At 46.3% G+C, this 19,350-nt stretch overlaps 2 protein-coding genes across 4 annotated transcripts in view; one reads left to right on the forward strand and one right to left on the reverse strand.

Moving 5' to 3' along the window:
• Window positions 1–13,490, forward strand: part of smc4 (structural maintenance of chromosomes 4) — a 44,499-nt gene extending 31,009 nt beyond the window's left edge. For both annotated transcript variants that reach the window (XM_062553349.1, XM_062553350.1), the window contains 7 exons: window positions 5,057–5,246; window positions 5,807–5,951; window positions 8,471–8,644; window positions 9,765–9,947; window positions 10,894–11,126; window positions 11,868–12,051; window positions 13,125–13,490. In XM_062553349.1, the coding sequence (XP_062409333.1) occupies window positions 5,057–5,246; window positions 5,807–5,951; window positions 8,471–8,644; window positions 9,765–9,947; window positions 10,894–11,126; window positions 11,868–12,051; window positions 13,125–13,286 (1,271 nt within the window). In that variant the 3' untranslated portion in view covers window positions 13,287–13,490. The remainder of the gene's footprint in view (window positions 1–5,056; window positions 5,247–5,806; window positions 5,952–8,470; window positions 8,645–9,764; window positions 9,948–10,893; window positions 11,127–11,867; window positions 12,052–13,124) is intronic.
• Window positions 13,486–17,659, reverse strand: trim59 (tripartite motif containing 59). 2 transcript variants are annotated; one of them, XM_062553363.1, is made up of 2 exons: window positions 17,511–17,659; window positions 13,486–15,972 (listed from the first exon to the last, which is right to left on the reverse strand). In XM_062553363.1, the coding sequence occupies exon 2, from the start codon at window positions 15,898–15,900 to the stop codon at window positions 14,617–14,619; it is 1,284 nt and encodes a 427-aa protein (XP_062409347.1). In that variant the 5' UTR covers window positions 15,901–15,972; window positions 17,511–17,659; the 3' UTR covers window positions 13,486–14,616. The 2 variants fall into 2 exon arrangements, with proteins under 2 accessions (XP_062409347.1, XP_062409348.1); XM_062553364.1 differs by lacking the exon at window positions 17,511–17,659 and adding an exon at window positions 17,405–17,498.
• Window positions 17,660–19,350: the final 1,691 nt, after the last annotated feature.

Genomic DNA, 19,350 nt, shown 5'->3' on the forward strand with positions numbered 1-19,350 from the left:
CGTTGTTCTGCGACGTTGTTCTATTAGGCAGGCCTACGTGTGTAAAAAATATTTTCAGCTGAAATTCGTCGAAGCCTATTTATGTACGTAGGGCGCGTATGCCTACGTACATTCATAGTTGTATCTTATCTTCTATTTGTAGGCTATCTTTTAAAGCTCAGACTAATAAGCATTTTCTTACATAGCCTATTTGCTGGACAAAGAAATATATTTCCAAAAATTATGGTGCATGCATTCAGTGGCGCAACGTTAAATCCCTCGACCACTGCGCGGGAGACCCGGGTTCGCAGCTTGGCACGAGCGAAAAAATGTAGTTTATATTTAACTGAAATCGCAGACTGTTTTTCAACGTCGACGAACAATTATTTTTTGTTAATGGTTTTTCATAACAAACTATCTGAAATAAACGGATGAATCACAATACTAGCCAAATTGAGCCGCCATCTGACAAACTTTGACTAAGCCAGTTAGACGTTTTGCATCTAAAAATAATTATATCATAGAGACACGCGAAAAATAAACGAGCCTAGAAATTAGGCTACATGAGATTTTCCCACTGGACACACCACATCAGTATTGTGCTCGTTGCTACGATATACAGAAGAACTCACAGTGAGTTGACATGGGGGAAAGAAGCAAGCAACGTAGCCTAATCTTGATCTCGCCTATGGCTAGTCAGACATTTGTTAAATCTCCAGGGCCAGGTTGCACAAACACCAAAACCAAAGATTGATGATATGAACCAAATATTCTGGAACAGACGGATTTACAACATTGAACGCGATAGGTTATTATAGGCTTACGAAAAAGTATAGGCCTATAGGAATCTTATAGTATTTTGGGACTAAATATTGTAGGAATCTTATAGGAATCTTATAGGAATATTATAGTAAATTGGGACATACTACAGAAGTACTACAAGATTGCTATAGAAATACTATAGCGGCTAGAGGATATTATAGAGGTATTACAGAACAAAACAGAAGTCCGTGATGCGACTTCCACCGTTTCCTTTCCTGTTCACAACGCATGCAGTCTACATTGAAGTGAAACCTGCAGAACGTTGTCCAAAACAATACAATAACATTGTGTGTTGAGATCTAGTACAATATAGACATCTGTAGACATGAAGTGGCAACTAAAGCCATGATCAGTCATGAAAACGTTGGCGGCTGCAGCCTCATTTAGGTTTTGGCTGGGCCAGCTAGCCAGCCAACTACTTCATCAGCCAGCCGTTATTCTCAAAGCAAATGGCTTCGGGGTCTATACATAACACACTATCCATTGCAACATAGCCTATTTGAAACCGATCATTCCCCCTCCCCCATACACTCGTCTAGGCTAGGCTACAGACATCACCGCGCATCGAGGACAATTAACTGCCTCCCCACCCCCACCGCCTCTCTCTGTGCATAGGCTAGGCTGTAGGCATGGCTATTTAGGCAACTCGTGGAAGAATGCGCAATCATGTTTCATCGCATATGCGCGTTTCAGAATGTTCGAATTCGCCAGCGTGCGTGTAGATGTGTGAATAGAAAAAACAGAACATAGCCTATATTTATTGATGCCTTGCTTAAAATAACTTCCGCCATGAACAAGTCGGGAATCGAACTAGCAATCCTTTGATTGTGAGGCCGAAGCTCTAACCAGTGGGCTACAGTTGTCCTCTATAGCTCAGTGAAAATGTGTATCTCAATGCTGGATCTCGAATTCACGTAGACGTTAGCTTAAATTGTAGAAACAAGAAGCCCAAAGCCTTTTTTCAGCAGACATCGCAAACATATCATACACATTCACAAAACGGAGAATATCGTTCTGCTCAGCATAGCTCTCTATCTCCCTCCCTCCGATGTAGCTAGACCCTATAAGATGCTTCTCCCTAAATTAATAAAAAAATGTTTTAGAAAGTAGCCACGGTAGCCTGTAAAATGCGGTCTGAAATCCTGGCTACTGTGTAATTGAAACCAGACTATTCATTGTCGGCAGACTGTTCATTTTCGGCGGCGCAAACAGATAGGCTACCTATTAAAAATAGAAGTGAATTTGGGGAGTGAATTGACTTTTACCCATTCACTTTTAGAGCATTTTAGTTGAAAGTCAAGTTTGCTTAAGGTTTGTTCAAGAACTCTTCCAGAGTTTTTACCTCAAACAACACAAATCAACACAACTAAATGAACAGATAACTCGAACGTGCTGTATGTCATAATGAAACAACCACAGACCATCAACAACACGGTCTGACACGAATGATACTAGTGCAAACTGAATTTATGACCAAACAATTTGATTCGTGCACGAAGCGCCATCTAGCGATCATTTTGTGTAAGTAACAGCCTCCCAGTCTAAGGACTCAGCGGTCTTTTGACCGCCTCGCCGCGCTTTAAGTAGTTCACAACAGCACGGCGCTTCTAGTAGGTCGTCAAAGCGGTCAAATGACCGGGGCGCGGCGCTTCTAGGTATAAGTGGGTCAGAACGGCGCGGCGCTTCTAGTGTTAAAGTATCGGCCAAGTGAATATGTATAAAATTCAGAGTTCCCGCGGGTCATGGAATTTCTGTAATATCATGGAATTTTAGAGAGTCTGTTCCCGACGTGGAATATGAGGGAATTGTATCTTTTTGGGGGGAAAGTCACGGAATACGAGGGAATTTTCAGCAGAACGTGTGTATGCCTGCTCATTAGCTTTAGCATCTCCTCCTAGCATTTCCTGCCTCAAAGAAAGTAAGATTCTTGAAAGCCACACAGGTGCTCTGAAAGTCATTGGTCGGTATATTGTGCTATTCATGATATCATTTTTTTCATGGAAATTCAGGGGGGGGGGGGTTTGTCAGGGGGAAAAGTCATGGAATTTTTACATTTGAATTGGAGTGGGAACCCTGACAATATGAATGTGTGATGCTAGAATAGGCCAGACAGTAGAACACTTTTGTATTTGAGATCATTCTACATATTCATTTGGCTGACACTTCAGTCCAAAGTAACTATAATGCCAGTTGCCATCACCATCATGATGATGATTCTAGTGTGATACTAGAATAGACCAAATAGTAGAAGAGTTCACTAACCCCTCCCCTCCAGACTTTTTCTTTCATGGAAATTCAGGGTTTTTGTCAGGAAAAAAGTTGTGGAATTTTACATTTGATTTAGAGTGGGAACCCTGACAATATGAACGTGTGATACTAGAATAGACAGTAGAGGAATTCACTAACCCCACCACTCTCCTCCCTCCCCTCCTCCTCCCCTCCCCTCCTCCCCCCATAAATTACATAATGTTTTGGATATATACTCCACAGTATAAGCTAGGGATGCAACGGTACAGTTTTGCCACGGTTCGGTTTGTATCACGGTTTTTGGGCCACGGTAACGGTTCGGTTTCAATATATCAATATTATCTTGGCTCTAGCATACAGGAGGCTATATTTGCCTTTTCTATTTCAAATCAACAATGTGCTTCTACTTACACTTGCAGAGAAAATATTAAATGCATAGCCTGACACAGATGAAGCAGAATCACAAAAATGTATTAAAAGAAAAGAACACCATCATTGCCTTCTGTCATAAACAGGCAATGTTATCCATAGTGCAGTGCAGCATAAAGTAATGTGTAGTTATTTATTTAATAAACTCACTGTTCTTCACACATTTAAAGAAAATACTTAACTGTTATACACCCTCAAAAAAGTAGTGAACAATTCTGAAAATCTTCTCAAAATTATTGGTGAGGTAGTATTATGTGTAGTTTCAAATGGATATTTGATTTGGGAGTGCCTGCCCTGTCCTCTTTTATGAACGTAAAAAATGTAAACATAGACAAAAGTGCAGTGCAGCATTAAAAATATTAGAACAATGAAATGAACATTATTGCAACCTGTTGTCAGGGGGGGCAATATTCCGAGAAGAAAGTGGCAAATTTGCCACTTCACAAAGTGTCTGTTTCCCCTGTGTCTCCTGTCGTGTGTGTGTGTGTGTGTGTGTGTGTGCGTGTGTGTGCGAGAGAGTTGTGTGATTGACGAGTGGACGAGCGATTGACTGATTTAGCAGTGAGTTTATTGTTTTTCGAGTGGACACCTCCCGCTGCCCGTAGCCTAGCATGTACAACGTCAGGAAAATAAATGACCCGAGTTTGGAATGACATGTCAGCCTCCCCATCTCCTATAACCTCCCATCCCTACAATATTTTCCAGTAAACTATCAAAAAGAGAATACACTCAGCTGTGTCGGCGTCACGCTTTCTTAGGCTACTCTAGCGAGCAATCAACGCAGGGCAGAAACCAGCGGTTACACTGTTACACACAGACTTTATAATGTGGCAAATTTTCGACCTTCTAAAGTGGCAAATTTGCGTCTTTACAAAGTATATATACGTGGCCCTAATACGCCGTCGTATTCGTTATGTCTTTGGGAATTATAGGAATATTGTTGTCGAAAGGCTGCAGCAATGGATGGTTGGGTTTTCGGTGGCAAACTAACTCTCCGTGCTGCTCCACTTAAGGTTACAGCCGGGTGATGAAGGCGCAAGTGGGCCGACATGTTGGATGTGTTACCTTTATTAGGTGATCGTTGTGAAGCAGTGCTTGCAATGCACACTGTGCTTTGTTTACTGACGGTCTTTTTGCCTTGTTCGTGGGCTACTTCAAATGTCGCCATGATCATGCAGCCGCCGGTAAAGTTTGTTTCTTCTCACATGACTCCTTCATTTGCATTTCAACGCGCTTATTGGCTCTTGGGAAATTCAGTAAAATTCTGATTGGTTGTTGCAAGGTTGACGAGAGGCAAGCTGAACAGTCAGAGAAAACGCATCCCCCGGGTCCTAAGCACTCCTCTCTATCGCTCCCAGGCTACGCGCGCGCAATAACCTTGTATTAAATAAAAAGTTTAATGTCGCGTATACCGAAATATTGCGGTTTAGGTGAGTCTATTGAACCGAACAGGCCAAACCGAACGGTTCAATAAATTATTGAAAACCGTTGCATCCCTAGTATAAGCCATAAATATAGACCAAATGAAACCATCTTATGACTGCCTTGTGCTGATGACTTCTCCCTCCTCCTCCTGCAGAGTTCGAGGCGGCGTCCAGCAAAGCGGGGAAGGTGGAGGCCGAGGTGAAGCGCCTGCACACACTCATTGTGGACATCAACAGCCACAAGCTGAAGGCGCAGCAGGACAAGCTGGACACGGTGAACAAGGGGCTGGACGAGTGCGCCTCCGCCAGCACCAAGGCCCAGGTGGCCATCAAGACCGCCGGACGGTGAGAGAGCTAGCTGCTTGCTTGCTTGCTTGTTTGTTTGTTTGTTTGTTTGTTTTTGCCTTATCATGGCCCAAGCACTAAATGAAATGAGAATGATGTAATGAACACTAGACTGGGCTCCGATACTTCACTGGAATCCTGCTGTTGGCCGTTGACCTCGTCAGGCACGTTATCCATCTTCTAAGCCCTGCTATAAAACATTTCTGGGATTATAAACAAAAGGGTTCATTTCATTTTTTTTTGCGTTGTGGGCAGTAATCTGAAGAAGTCGTAGGAGGGTGTGGTGTTAAGATGTAACATGTGTGTGTGTGTGTGTACTAATTTGAAGAAGTCTGAGGAGGCGGCGTTATTCAGCTGTAATATGTCGTGTGTGTGTGTGTGTGTGCAGTAATCTGGAGAAGTCGGAGGAGGCGGCGTTATTCAGATGTAATATGTCGTGTGTGTGTGTGTGTGTGTGTGTGTGTGTGTGTGTGTGCAGTAATCTGAAGAAGTCTGAGGAGGCGGCGTTATTCAGCTGTAATATGTCGTGTGTGTGTGTGTGTGTGTGTGTGTGTGTGCAGTAATCTGAAGAAGTCTGAGGAGGCGGTGGCCAAGGTGGCGCAGGAGCTGGAGGAGAACAAGAGGACGATGGAGGAGCTGACGGAGCTGCTGAAGCAGCTGGAGGAGCAGGCCGGAGACATCATGAAGGCCTGCCAGGAGGCCGAGGTACGCTCCCAATACCGCGCACACACACACACACACACACACACACACACACACACTAATGCTGGAGAAATACACCGCCAGCATCCAGGTACATGTGTGTATACACACACACACAATCAAGAAATAGTCATCATATACTGTATTTAGGCCATCTTACAGGTGTTCACGCTCACACACCTGTAGCTCTACAGATCTTACAGGTGTACACACTCTCACACACACACACACACACGGATGCACTCATGCACGGTCCCTCCCAGAGGCCTTGTACACTGTGAACAGGAACCCGCCTCCGTGCTGTAAAACTGCTTGCGGTATTTTGACCAGAAATAAATCTGTTCGGAACTTGACAAGTGCAGCGGTTCGGTGCTGGCACAATTATGTATTTATTTTTCTGTGAACCGATGTGGTGGTGTGATACGATACGATCTTTATTTGTCAGTTTGCGCTGAAATTCTTTTTGCACCCATGGGTAGCTCATTTAAGGATTGCACTGCTGTGGTCAGGCCCTAATGCTCTCCTTGGGTTGCTACGCTGGAAAGTACCCCTGGCCTCCTCTACTCTTATGGAGATTCTGTCAATGTCAGACGGTTTAATGCTCTTAACTATGTTTACACATTCCTTGGGATGGGCAGAAGAATGAATCAAAACGACAAAAGAAATCATTTAACTAAATTTGCAAGCATATTTTCATTGCTAGTCACAATGGTTTTATTTATTTTTCATTTTATTATGACACCCCAGTCATTTGTTTCATATTGTCCCAGAGTCTTTTGGGGTTTCCTCTCGATTCTGTTAAATTACGCACACACCACGTCGGCAAAATTTTTTGAGTCATGTTAACTTGAACTGTCATGGGATTCTGGAAGTAGAATATTAAATAGCCTGTTTTGTAAAAATCCTGAATTCTCTAGCTCCCTCTAAAGCCTGTAATCGTGCTTACAAAAATGGAGCGCTCCCTGTTTTGTTTAAGCAATCACGTTAGGGGGGAGGAATCACTACCTGTCAATCACAGCTTGTGAACACTCTGCTATGGAGCCACTGCTACTCTCCTCATGTGCACAACCTCGTCTCCAGAGCATGGTTGAGGTTTGGGGAGGGACCTGAAAGTTGTATCGGTTTGAATTTTCCGACTTAAGAATTTTGAAGACTTGCCGACGGCAGGCTGTGTAACAGCTGGTTATTGATGAGTTTAGTTACATGCATCTGTATTGTTTAGTTACATGCATCTGTATTGTTTAGTTACATGCATCTGTATTGAGGCTGTGCAAGTGCTGGTTATTGATGAGTTTAGTTACATGCATCTCATCCCATCTGTACTGATTGAGGCTGTGTAAGTGCTGGTTATTGATGAGGTTAGTTACATGCATCTCATATCTGTATTGAGGCTGTGTAAGTGCTGGTTATTGATGAGTTTAGTTACATGCATCTCATATCTGTATTGAGGCTGTGTAAGTGCTGGTTATTGATGAGGTTAGTTACATGCATCTCATATCTGTATTGAGGCTGTGTAAGTGCTGGTTATTGATGAGTTTAGTTACATGCATCTCATATCTGTACTGATTGAGGCTGTGTAAGTGCTGGTTATTGATGAGTTTAGTTACATGCATCTCATATCTGTATTGAGGCTGTGTAAGTGCTGGTTATTGATGAGGTTAGTTACATGCATCTCATATCTGTATTGAGGCTGTGTAAGTGCTGGTTATTGATGAGGTTAGTTACATGCATCTCATATCTGTATTGAGGCTGTGTAAGTGCTGGTTATTGATGAGGTTAGTTACATGCATCTCATATCTGTATTGAGGCTGTGTAAGTGCTGGTTATTGATGAGGTTAGTTACATGCATCTCATATCTGTATTGAGGCTGTGTAAGTGCTGGTTATTGATAAGGTTAGTTACATGCATCTCATATCTGTATTGAGGCTGTGTAAGTGCTGGTTATTGATGAGGTTAGTTACATGCATCTCATATCTGTATTGAGGCTGTGTAAGTGCTGGTTGCTGATGAGTTTAGTTACATGCATCTCATATCTGTATTGATTGAGGCTGTGTAAGTGCTGGTTGCTGATGAGTTTAGTTACATGCATCTCATATCTGTACTGATTGAGGCTGAGTAAGTGCTGGTTGCTGATGAGGTTAGTTACATGCATCTCATATCTGTACTGATTGAGGCTGAGTAAGTGCTGGTTGCTGATGAGGTTAGTTACATGCATCTCATATCTGTATTGAGGCTGTGTAAGTGCTGGTTGCTGATGAGTTTAGTTACATGCATCTCATATCTGTATTGAGGCTGTGTAAGTGCTGGTTGCTGATGAGTTTAGTTACATGCATCTCATATCTGTATTGAGGCTGTGTAAGTGCTGGTTGCTGATGAGTTTAGTTACATGCATCTCATATCTGTATTGAGGCTGAGTAAGTGCTGGTTGCTGATGAGGTTAGTTACATGCATCTCATATCTGTGTTGAGGCTGTGTAAGTGCTGGTTGCTGATGAGTGTGCGTGTGGTCCTCCCGGCCTGCAGGAGGCGCTACCGGAGGTGCAGGAGCAGCACAAGTCGGTGCTGCAGGAGATCAAAGTGCTGCAGGAGCAGGAGCACGCGCTGCAGAAGGAGTCCCTCAACGTGCGCCTCCGCGTGGAGCAGATCGACACCGCCATCGCCGAGAACACCACCAAGATCAAGCACTGGCAGAAGGAGGTGCGTACACACACACACACACACACACACACACACACACACACACACACACACACACACACACACACACACACACACACACACACCGCCATCGCCGAGAACACCACCAAGATCAAGCACTGGCAGAAGGAGGTGCACACACACACACACACACACACACACACACACACACACACACACAGCCATCACCGAGAACACCACCAAGATCAAGCACTGGCAGAAGGAGGTGCGTACACACACACACACACACGCACACACACACACACACACACACACACACACACACCGCCATCACCGAGAACACCACCAAGATCAAGCACTGGCAGAAGGAGGTGCGTACACTACACACACACACACACACACACCGCCATCACCGAGAACAACACCAAGATCAAGCACTGGCAGAAGGAGGTGCGTACGCACACACACACACACACACACACACACACACACACACACACACACACCGCCATCACCGAGAACACCACCAAGATCAAGCACTGACAGAAGGAGGTGCGTACGCACACACACACACACACACACACACACACACACACACACACCGCCATCACCGAGAACACCACCAAGATCAAGCACTGGCAGAAGGAGGTGCGTACACACACACACACACACACACACACACACACAGCCATCACCGAGAACACCACCAAGATCAAGCACTGGCAGAAGGAGGTGCGTACACACACACACACACACACACACACACACCGCCATCACCGAGAACAACACCAAGATCAAGCACTGGCAGAAGGAGGTGCATACACACACACACACACACACACACACACCGCCATCACCGAGAACACCACCAAGATCAAGCACTGGCAGAAGGAGGTGCGTACGCACACACACACACACACACACACACACACACACACACACACACACACACACACACACACACACACACACACACACACACACACACTGCCATCACCGAGAACAACACCAAGATCAAGCACTGGCAGAAGGAGGTGCACACACACACACACACACACACACACACACACACACACACACACACACCGCCATCACCGAGAACAACACCAAGATGGTATTTACCTGTTTTTGTCCCTGCCCCCCCTCCTCCTCTGTTCAGGGCACCAAGCTGTCGCTGCACCCCATCGATGACAAGCCGGCGGAGGAGCTGGTAGTGCTGAGCGGCGAGGAGCTGGAGGCCATCCACAGCTCCGACGAGCTCAAGAACGCCATCGCCCTGCTGGAGGACCGCTGCGCACACATCAAGCCCAACCTGGGCGCCATCGCCGAGTTCAAGAAGAAGGTACACACACACACACACACACACACACACACACACACACCGCTCTGCTGGAGGACCGCTGCGCACACATGAAGCTCAACCTAGGCGCCATCGCAGAGTTCAAGAAGAAGGTACACACACACACACACACACACACACACACACACACACACACACACACACACACACACACACACACACACACACACACACACACACACACACACACACACACACACACCGCTCTGCTGGAGGACCGCTGCGCACACATGAAGCTCAACCTGGGCGCCATCGCCGAGTTCAAGAAGAAGGTACACACACACACACACACACACACACACACACACACACATCGCCCTGCTGGAGGACCGCTGCATTAACATAGCATACAGACAGATTCATACATGATGCATACAACATAGATACATGAATACACAAGTACATAAGGGTCATACTAATCCATAACAGTACTCAGCGTTTGGAGTTCAGGAAGTTTATTGCTGTGGGAATGAAACTGTTTTTGAAGCGAGTTGTTCTGGAGCTGATTGAACTGAGTGATGCTTGAATTTGATTGATTGACACACTTCAGTAAAGAGTTGTGCTATGCTGACTTCAATGAGGTTTCAGTGATTTTACTCTCGATAAACATGAAAGGGCTTTCAGCCAGTGGTCCATGAAGGCATTCCTGGTGTTCCTTCCTGACATTTGGAGTGTAGTTTTAATCACATTAGTTTTAGTCAGCAGTGCTCATCATCAGATTGCTCTCTAAGTCAGAATGATGGTCCATAGGTCAATTAATTGAATTGCTGATGCAATACACCCTTAAATGGTGTCTCACTCTTTTCTTTCTTTCTTTCTCTCTCTTTTCTTTCTCTCCTCTCCCCCCCCCCCCCCCCCCCCCCCCCCTTTCCCTCTCCCCCCCCCCCCTTTCTCTCTCTCTCCCTGCTGTACCATGCCCTGCCTGTAGGAGGAGCTGTATCTGCAGCGTGTGTCTGAGCTGGACGACATCACCACGCAGAGGGACGACTTCAAACGCGGCTACGAGGAGCTGCGTAAGCAGCGGCTGCACGAGTTCATGGCCGGCTTCAACATCATCACCAACAAGCTGAAGGAGAACTACCAGATGCTCACACAAGGGGGCGACGCAGAGCTGGAGCTGGTCGACAGCCTGGACCCCTTCTCCGAAGGCATCAACTTCAGGTAACGACTCCCCGTGAACTTGAGCCAAGAAGCCATTTTTTTAGTGTTTTTAGAATTGCAATATATGGGTGCTGAAAGATGGGGGGTGTTTTGTGAGATGTGTGTGTGTGTGTGTGCGTGCGTGTGTGTGTGTGTGTGTGTACAGCTAGTGAGTAATACTGCTGCCTCATCACTGCTTGTTTCAGGATTCCCACAATCATGGCATTTTAAAATCCCATTTTGCAAGCCTGGAAACATCATGGAATTCTGTAAATTATTTCATTTAAAAGTTTTGGAAAGCTTTTTTTGTATGGTGGTGGAACAAAATGAATGTTCTTTTACCACTCCATGGCTCATTTCTGCCCTGTGATTGGTTTCCCATTGAATTGATATGGCCTATCACCCTATTAGGAAAATAGGGTGATCATTTAAATTCAACAGTTATACCCACCTATTGAGTAAAATGGGCAAGTCTGTGTAGTTATAGGTTATGAAGGATCAGAAATGTCATTGAAGGTCCTTGAAAAGTCATGGAAACGTTTTGAAATGTCAGTGAAAATGGGTTGGAAGTTGGAACCCATGAAGGTCATTTTGTTGTTTGTAGCAGTAGTGGCATTTGAGAGTTTGGCAGAGTTGAACAGTTGTGGCTGTTCTCTCTCTCTCTCCTAGTGTGCAGCTGATTTGACAGTCGTGGCTCTTCTCTCCCTCCCTCTCTCTCTCTCTCCCTCCGTCTCTCTGTCTCTCTCTCTCTCTCTCTCTCAGTGTGCGGCCGCCGAAGAAGAGCTGGAAGAAGATCTACAACCTGTCTGGCGGAGAGAAGACTCTGAGCTCGTTGGCCCTGGTGTTCGCGCTGCACCACTTCAAGCCCACGCCCCTCTACTTCATGGACGAGATCGACGCCGCCCTCGACTTCAAGAACGTCTCCATCGTGGCCTGCTACATCTATGTGAGTGGCCATTTGTGGGGTTTAGGGCACTTCTATGAGTGAGGCTCTTTGTGGGGTTTAGTAGACTAGGTACAGTGCTTCCCCTAGAATTATTTCCAGCAGTGATGCTTTCCCATTCTTGATTTCATTCATGCTGCTAAGGCAGTCTGGAAACTACCGCCCTAATTTTTGCCTGAGAAAGGGGACCAATCACAGAACAGGGGAGAAAGCAAGACCACGACGAGCTATGCACAGACGCATTTGATAGACATCCGTGGCACCCAATTAACGGATATCATTTTCAAATATGAGAAAATGAACGTCTGGTTGCCAGACCACGTCTCGTTTGAGAAGTGGTAGGCGCTAGCCAGGTTAAGAGAAAGAGGAAAGTACATTAAAGTACAAATAAATATGTTTTGGGAGCTGAAACCAAAAGTTTCACCATTTCGCTCCTGTCACTGATTGCAGGTGTGATGTAAGAGACTGGCTCTGGCGAGTGCTGGGCACGAGATCTCTAGGCATTGTGACATAATCCCCTTGTTGGGCACACTCACAATGAAATGATCTGGAGCAACAATGGCAAATGCAGAAGTGCGTATGCGCGTATGCGCGTGTGTGTGTGCGTGCGCGCATGTCTGGTTCTGCTGCAGGGGGAACCGCTCTGCGCCCTTCTTACCGGTTCTGTAGAACAAGCAGAGCGGATTACGGAGTGGCCTGCCTGCGGTTCTTGGGCAACACTGGCAGCGTTGCGTAAGGGGCTGTGGGTTTGGGTCCTGCAAAGTACCAGCCTTTGTGTTGTTGCGTCTCCATCTTAAGCCTTCTTTTAGTCAGAGCCTTTGACCTCTGTGACTGTTGCTGACTGAGTAAAAATCTGCAGGAAGAATGGCTACAATGGGTGCCTCTCATTTGGGCTTTTATAAGTCCTCCCTCGCTTCTCACTGATCTACATATGCAGCAACAATGGGATAGTTTATCCAGTGTTAGTTATAGATCAGTGGGAACGCCCCTCAAGGATCGAGGAGAGATGTTGAGAGGCACCCAATGATCATAGTTTGTTTTAACTTGTGAAAATTGTCGCTCCTCCCTTTCCGTAGGAGCAAACCAAGAACGCCCAGTTCATCATCATCTCCCTGAGGAACAACATGTTTGAGATCGCCGACCGCCTCATTGGCATCTACAAGACCTACAACACCACCAAGAGCGTCCCCATCAACCCCAAGACCATCAGTCTGAAGGAGGTGGTGTCCTCTGCCTGAGGCCTGCACAGGCTCCACTAAGGACCTCTGTTTTCTGTCTCCTGTATTTGTCGTTTTTAATGTTGTGTATCGTTTAATCCTCTTCCTGTTTCCATTCCGTCTTTTACCTCCCACTGTTTATATCAATGTGTTTAAATTCTTTCACACAATTCACACAAAGCTGCTCTTTTTTTAACTATTATAAATAAACTTTATTAAAGTGTTTACAGTGGTGTCATTATTTGTGTTCTCAAAAATATTGGTATGATTTTTTTATGCATTCACAGCATGAGGTTAAGGCAGTAAGCAAGCATTTGTTAAGGTTCACAGTGACCGCCAGCTACTTCGTAAAGCCTTCTAGCTTCTGCCCCTTGCTACTACATTAGTTTCCCCAGCCTAGTTAGTGCCAAACAATAGCGGCCTACATAGCTGAGGTCAACATTTACATGTCTGTTTCCTTTAAAGGGACAAGCCGACTATTTTGGAAAATCAGCTGACTTGCCATCTATCCCAGAGTTAAGAGTATATGTGCCCATCTTTTGTTATGCATGCAACAATGACCCAGTTTGATACCATTAACCTGCTTAGTTATAATTCAGCAACAGGCTGGCTGGTCTAAACCACTTCTGCTGAATTGTGCTAGAAGCTAATGTGTCAGACTGGGTTACTTTTAACTCAAAGAATACAAGGCCCCACATCACATCTACCCTTACAAAAAAAATAACAGCAGTACAATAACTTCAAAATATTGCATTCCCTGCAGTTGACACTTGAAGTAGTGGTCATTTTTTTTAAGGGTAGATGGCAAATGAGGTAATATCCAAAATAGTGGTGTTCCGTTACCAGTAGTGTTTTTAAAGGCATCATGTATACATGAGCAAAAGTAGCTGTGCTGTAAAAAGGCTAATTAGACCTTTAAGTAGAAAAGTCACCTAACTGATCATTTACATTGCTATAAATGGTCATGCACTTGGAACAGAGTTGTACTTAAATGCACTACAAACAATTCTGCTACATAACGGAAACTTTCGTAAAAAATAGTGTGCATATCAATTGCTATCAATGAATTCACTATAAAGAACTATTGTTAAGAGAGGTGATGAGAGTTAGTTTGACAGGGCATGTTGGATTTAACATTGCCTCAGACTTGGTCACGTGTTGTCTTCGGAAGACGTCATGGTTTGGCAAGTTTCAAAGCAGTCTCGTGTCTGTACCTGATCTTGGATCCACTTCAACCTTTTGTATCTTGAAACTAACAGCACATCTATTATTCTCTCTGCATCACGGCAAACCAGATCCCACGTTCCACACAAACCAAAAAGAAAAGCACTGCGTATTCTTGGGGCACTTGTTACTGCGAAGCCTGGAGGAAAAAGGCCAAGTGTTGGTATGTTCTGTCGGCCAGGGAGGAGACACTCGCGCAGACGTTGGAGAGCAGATCCTCCAGCAGCCCCTGGACGTTGAAGGGCCAGACGAGTTGGTCGGCCAGACTCCGGAGTACCTCGCCGAGCGAAGCGAGCACGGAGAACCCCAGAGACGCCACTCCGAACAGATCCAGGTGCAGCCCGGCCGCCAACAACAACAACAACAACAACGCCAGCAGGGCGACGAGCGGGAGCGGGCACCGTCGAGGGTCCAGCCAGCCGCGGGCCAGACCTGCGGGGAGGGCACGCTTGCCCGCGCAGCACCCGGCAGTGTAAAGGGCCACCTTGGGGACGGGCGCGTGCTCCAGGCCTCCGACGGTCACCTTGGCCCAGCGCTCGCGCAGGAAGTCTGCGGCGCGGGGGGCGATGTAGACGGGCACCACCTGGGGCATGGGCGTCTGGGTGAGCGAGGCCACGCGGGCGCGGAACAGGTGCACCTTCTCCAGGAAGGCGAGCGGCTCCTCCTCGTCCCGCACGGCGGAGCCGAGTGCGATCAGGCTGAGCTGCTCCTCCTGCACGTCCTTGAGCCTCTCGACGAGCGGGTCGTAGGTCCGCGCCAGCTCCTCGCTCACCGCGTCCAGCGCCGCCAGGTACTCGTCGCGCTTGCGCCCCAGCAGCCGCTCCGCGCCCCGGAAGAAGAGCGCCACGGCCTCGCGGTCCTGCCGAACGAGCCCCTCGCCCCTCGCCTTCTCCTCCTCCAGCCGCTCCCCGAGCGCGCACACCTCCGCCCAGCGCGCGTCCGTCAGCTGCTGCACCAGCTGCTCGGGCGCGTGGCGCTCGCGCACGTACGCCGCCTGCAGGTCGTCGATGGCGTGGCCCTGGTGGCGCCCCACGGTCAGGCACAGGCCGCAGATGAGCGCGCGGTCCTGCACGCAGTAGACGTTGAGCGGCTGGCGCGGGTGCTCGGGGCAGGTGGGCGGGCGTGCGCTGGCGGCGCCGCCGTCGCGCTGGAACTTCTCGATGATGGCGCGCAGCGAGACGTTGACGGGCAGCGCGTCCACGCCGGTCGGCGGAAGCTCCGCCACGCTGCGGCAGTTGGGGCACTTGAGCGGCAGCCGCAGCGGGCGCCAGATGGAGTAGTTGCTGGACACCTGCAGCACGCTCTCCAGGCAGCTCTTGCAGAAGGTGTGCGAGCAGGGCAGCACGCGTGGGTCCGTGAACAGCGCGTAGCACACCGAGCACGTCAGGTCCTCCTCCAGGCTGTCCATCATCCCGACGCGCTCGCGCGCTCACGATCACGATCACGGCGGGGCGACGAGGCGTGGAATTGGCACGTGGGAGTCCTGAAACAGAATCTCCGCCGTGTTATTTTCAAATCGTTAACTTTAAATGTTTCATTCATTCATACATACATACAAGGATACTAGGTTTATCTGTCACATGCATATCTTTACTAAGGTAAAGGATGCAGTGAAATGGTCAGTTCCTTCCTTTTGCAGCCCAAAAGAAAGAGCACCTAGGTAGGCCTACAACTGAAATTTGGGAAGAGAAAATAACATTGTCCCATAATGGAACTGGCGCATTGAAGAAATCCCTCATCACTCAGTTTTACAGAGCCTTGTCTTTGATCGTGTAGTCTGTGGTGTTGCACTTATTTCAAGCCACTTTGTCTCTGACAATCTGATTGTGCATGTGCATGCATTTCAAAATTAAGCAATGGTGTTACCATGAAAGGATTTCATTAATTCACTTCCAGACTAATCCTTGCTCCTGGGAGCGGACAGACTCAACCGAAGTTCAGGTTCAAGACACAAACACACAAACACACACACACACACACACAAACACAAACACACACTAGTGCTAAAGCAACAGGGTCACTCTTGGCCATGAAGCCAGACATATTTCTGCTGTCTTATGATTCTCACCAACACGTTAGAAACTATTTCAGGCCACCTCATCAGCAGGTTCACTCACAACCTTCTTTGTCACTACCCTAATACTATGAGGCATAGCCATTAACAGTCCTCAGACACTTACTTATAGCTCCACACAAAAGTCTATGTGCCAAGGGTGGCGTGGACCTAGGGTGTTAAGGGGAGAAAGGAGAGGCCTTTTTATAATTCACAAAATAAAGAGGAAAATCAGACTTAGTTTGAAAATACTGCATAGAAATAAATACTTAAGGCCCATCTGAAAGATCCACACCCTTTGTGTTGGTCTCTGACTCACTCACGATAACAAAACATGTGAGAAAGAAACCGAATCCTGACTTATTGCAGTGAACACTATGTCGTGCTATCAAATTTCAGAGCCAAATAACGTTACCTTCGTCCGTTAAAACAGTTGGATTATCACTGATGGAGGGAGATTGCTTACGCCTAATCAACAGCAAAAATATGCTGTAATTCAACGTGTTATCAACAACTACCAATGCAATGTATCCCTTCTACATGAACCTCTGTAAATCTTTACTTTATACATGTTTAGATACTGTCAGCATTAGGTCCTTCCTGTGTCAGCTATTTGAGCTAAATCCCAAACTTGTTCCAAACAAAAGCTCTACTGTTCAAAAGTGGCCTGCACAATACAAGCTCAAACCGTACAAGTTCAAACTGTGCGATCACAAGAACAGATCCCAGCAGATGTCATCTCATAAACCATTATGAATACTTCAACTGCCCACGATAACAACAGCTTGATAGCCATGCTAGCGAGTTACAATGTATCCTTCCGGCATTGGAATCACGCATAACAATATAACCACTTGCTCACAATTCTGTATCAAATAGTTTCGCATCGTACAGATACTGTATCATCTTGTAATTAGCTACTTCATAGCATTAGGTCCGGTTAAGTGGAGTTCAGAAATCGTGCTCACCAACAGTTGTTCATCAAGGCGTGGACATCATTCTTGTGTATCTTGAATTGGCCGGTTGCGAACACCTCTCCTGTCTGTCGTCGTCAACTGTTTCGCGCATGCGAAGTTTCAGGGAGCATCTCGCCCAATCCCGTCTCCTCCCGCGATTTGAATCCAACCTTGCTGCTTCAAATCTGCTCGTTTAAAAAATATACCAAACGCTTACATTTATGAAAAAAGAGAGGTGATTTTATTAGGAAACTTTTAACATGTAAACAAACGAGTTTTGGTTGTTCATTTAAATGCCCCTGGATGTATAGATCCAAGAGTTAAATGTCGCAGTCATAAACCGCGTGTAGTTTACAAACTTTGAGAAATATATTTTCCCCATAACAACCCAATGGGGACAAAAGTGCCACAGATGATTATTCTGGGAAGTTCCTTCATCTTTATTCTTCTTTGAATTTTGGAAAATGTTATCTGCGAAAATATATCTGCAGCTGTAGTCCTAACTCATTCCCAGTGCTTGGGCGAGGGTGCGCAGTGGCAGGGGGCATGTTAGAGTGGATCAGACATAACGAAGGATGCAAAAATACCCATGTAGGCTACTCGTGTGTGTTGTTGTTTTTCAGTAACTTAAAAGTGAACAAAACTATTGGATTTTTTAAAATCGTTACAATGCCATCCTCGGAATAGTCCTGAATGAGTGTCTCCATTTTTACTTTCAGTGACCAACTGATGTCTGTCACCCAGTGTGAACATGGAAATGACTGAATAGTGGCCTCTGGTGGTCGAACTCATAACTTGACATGGAACACATTTGAACTCAAAGAGCAGACAATCAGACATTGGGTGCCTCTCACTCAGCGTTTATACGTCCTCTCTCGCTCCTCGGGCCTCGATCCTCACTGATCTACATAAAGAAAGATAGAAGGGATAGACTATTCCCATTGTTGCCGCTCCATCATTCTTTAGGTAGATCAGTGAGGATCGAGGCCCGAGGAGCGAGGGAGGACATATAAACGCTGAATGAGAGGCACCTATAGATATCCACTTCACATGCTATAGAATAGGGAGAGGTAGACAACAACCCATTGAGTCACAGGAAAACAGGGGGCGGCGCCTCCACCCCCTAGCATGTACATGATTACCTCAACCAAGTCTGTAGTTAGACTTCACTTACTCAATATAATGTCCACTCCTAAGAAGAGGACGAGGACACACACACACACTGTTGGCTCCAACATCTGATTGGAATCCTATAGGCATTCTTTGGACTTTATGATCAGGGCATTATTTGGGAACTTAAAAGGATTCACTGGGCTAACTCAAATGAGGTGCAGGAGGCAAACGCAGCCTCACTTCACACCAGGCGCCATATTTCCTCACTTCCTCCATCACGGCCTGTGATGGCCGCCCTGGTGTCGTATTCTTCCAGCATCAGCATGCACAGCCCACAGTAGGACACACTCCGGAGATGAGGCAGGCAAGCTCTCCAAGTGCATGTTCAAAGCTGAACTCCAAAGAGTAAAGGGGATGGTCTGCACACTGTAATGGCTCCAAAAACTAAACTTTATTAGTTAAAAGGCAACAGATCTTCATCAGGCAAAGCTGAATTTTTTTATTTTTTATTTTTGGAGCCATTACAGTGTGCAGACCATCACCTTTACTCTTTGACACGTTTTTTTGTCTGGCACCTGTTTAAAAAATGTTTTGGATGTGCGCACCCATCTCTCCAAATAAAGCTGAACCCTGGGTAAGGTAACTCCTTGGTAAGTGGTAAACCTCCTAACAGGAGAGCTGTATGGCCTCATTCTCCTGACAATGCAATAGGGCTCTTGTTGTAGGAGGTTTACCACTT

Source organism: Sardina pilchardus, chromosome 13 (genome assembly GCF_963854185.1).
Source record: "Sardina pilchardus chromosome 13, fSarPil1.1, whole genome shotgun sequence".
In the NCBI taxonomy this organism is placed as follows: Eukaryota; Metazoa; Chordata; class Actinopteri; order Clupeiformes; family Clupeidae; genus Sardina; species Sardina pilchardus.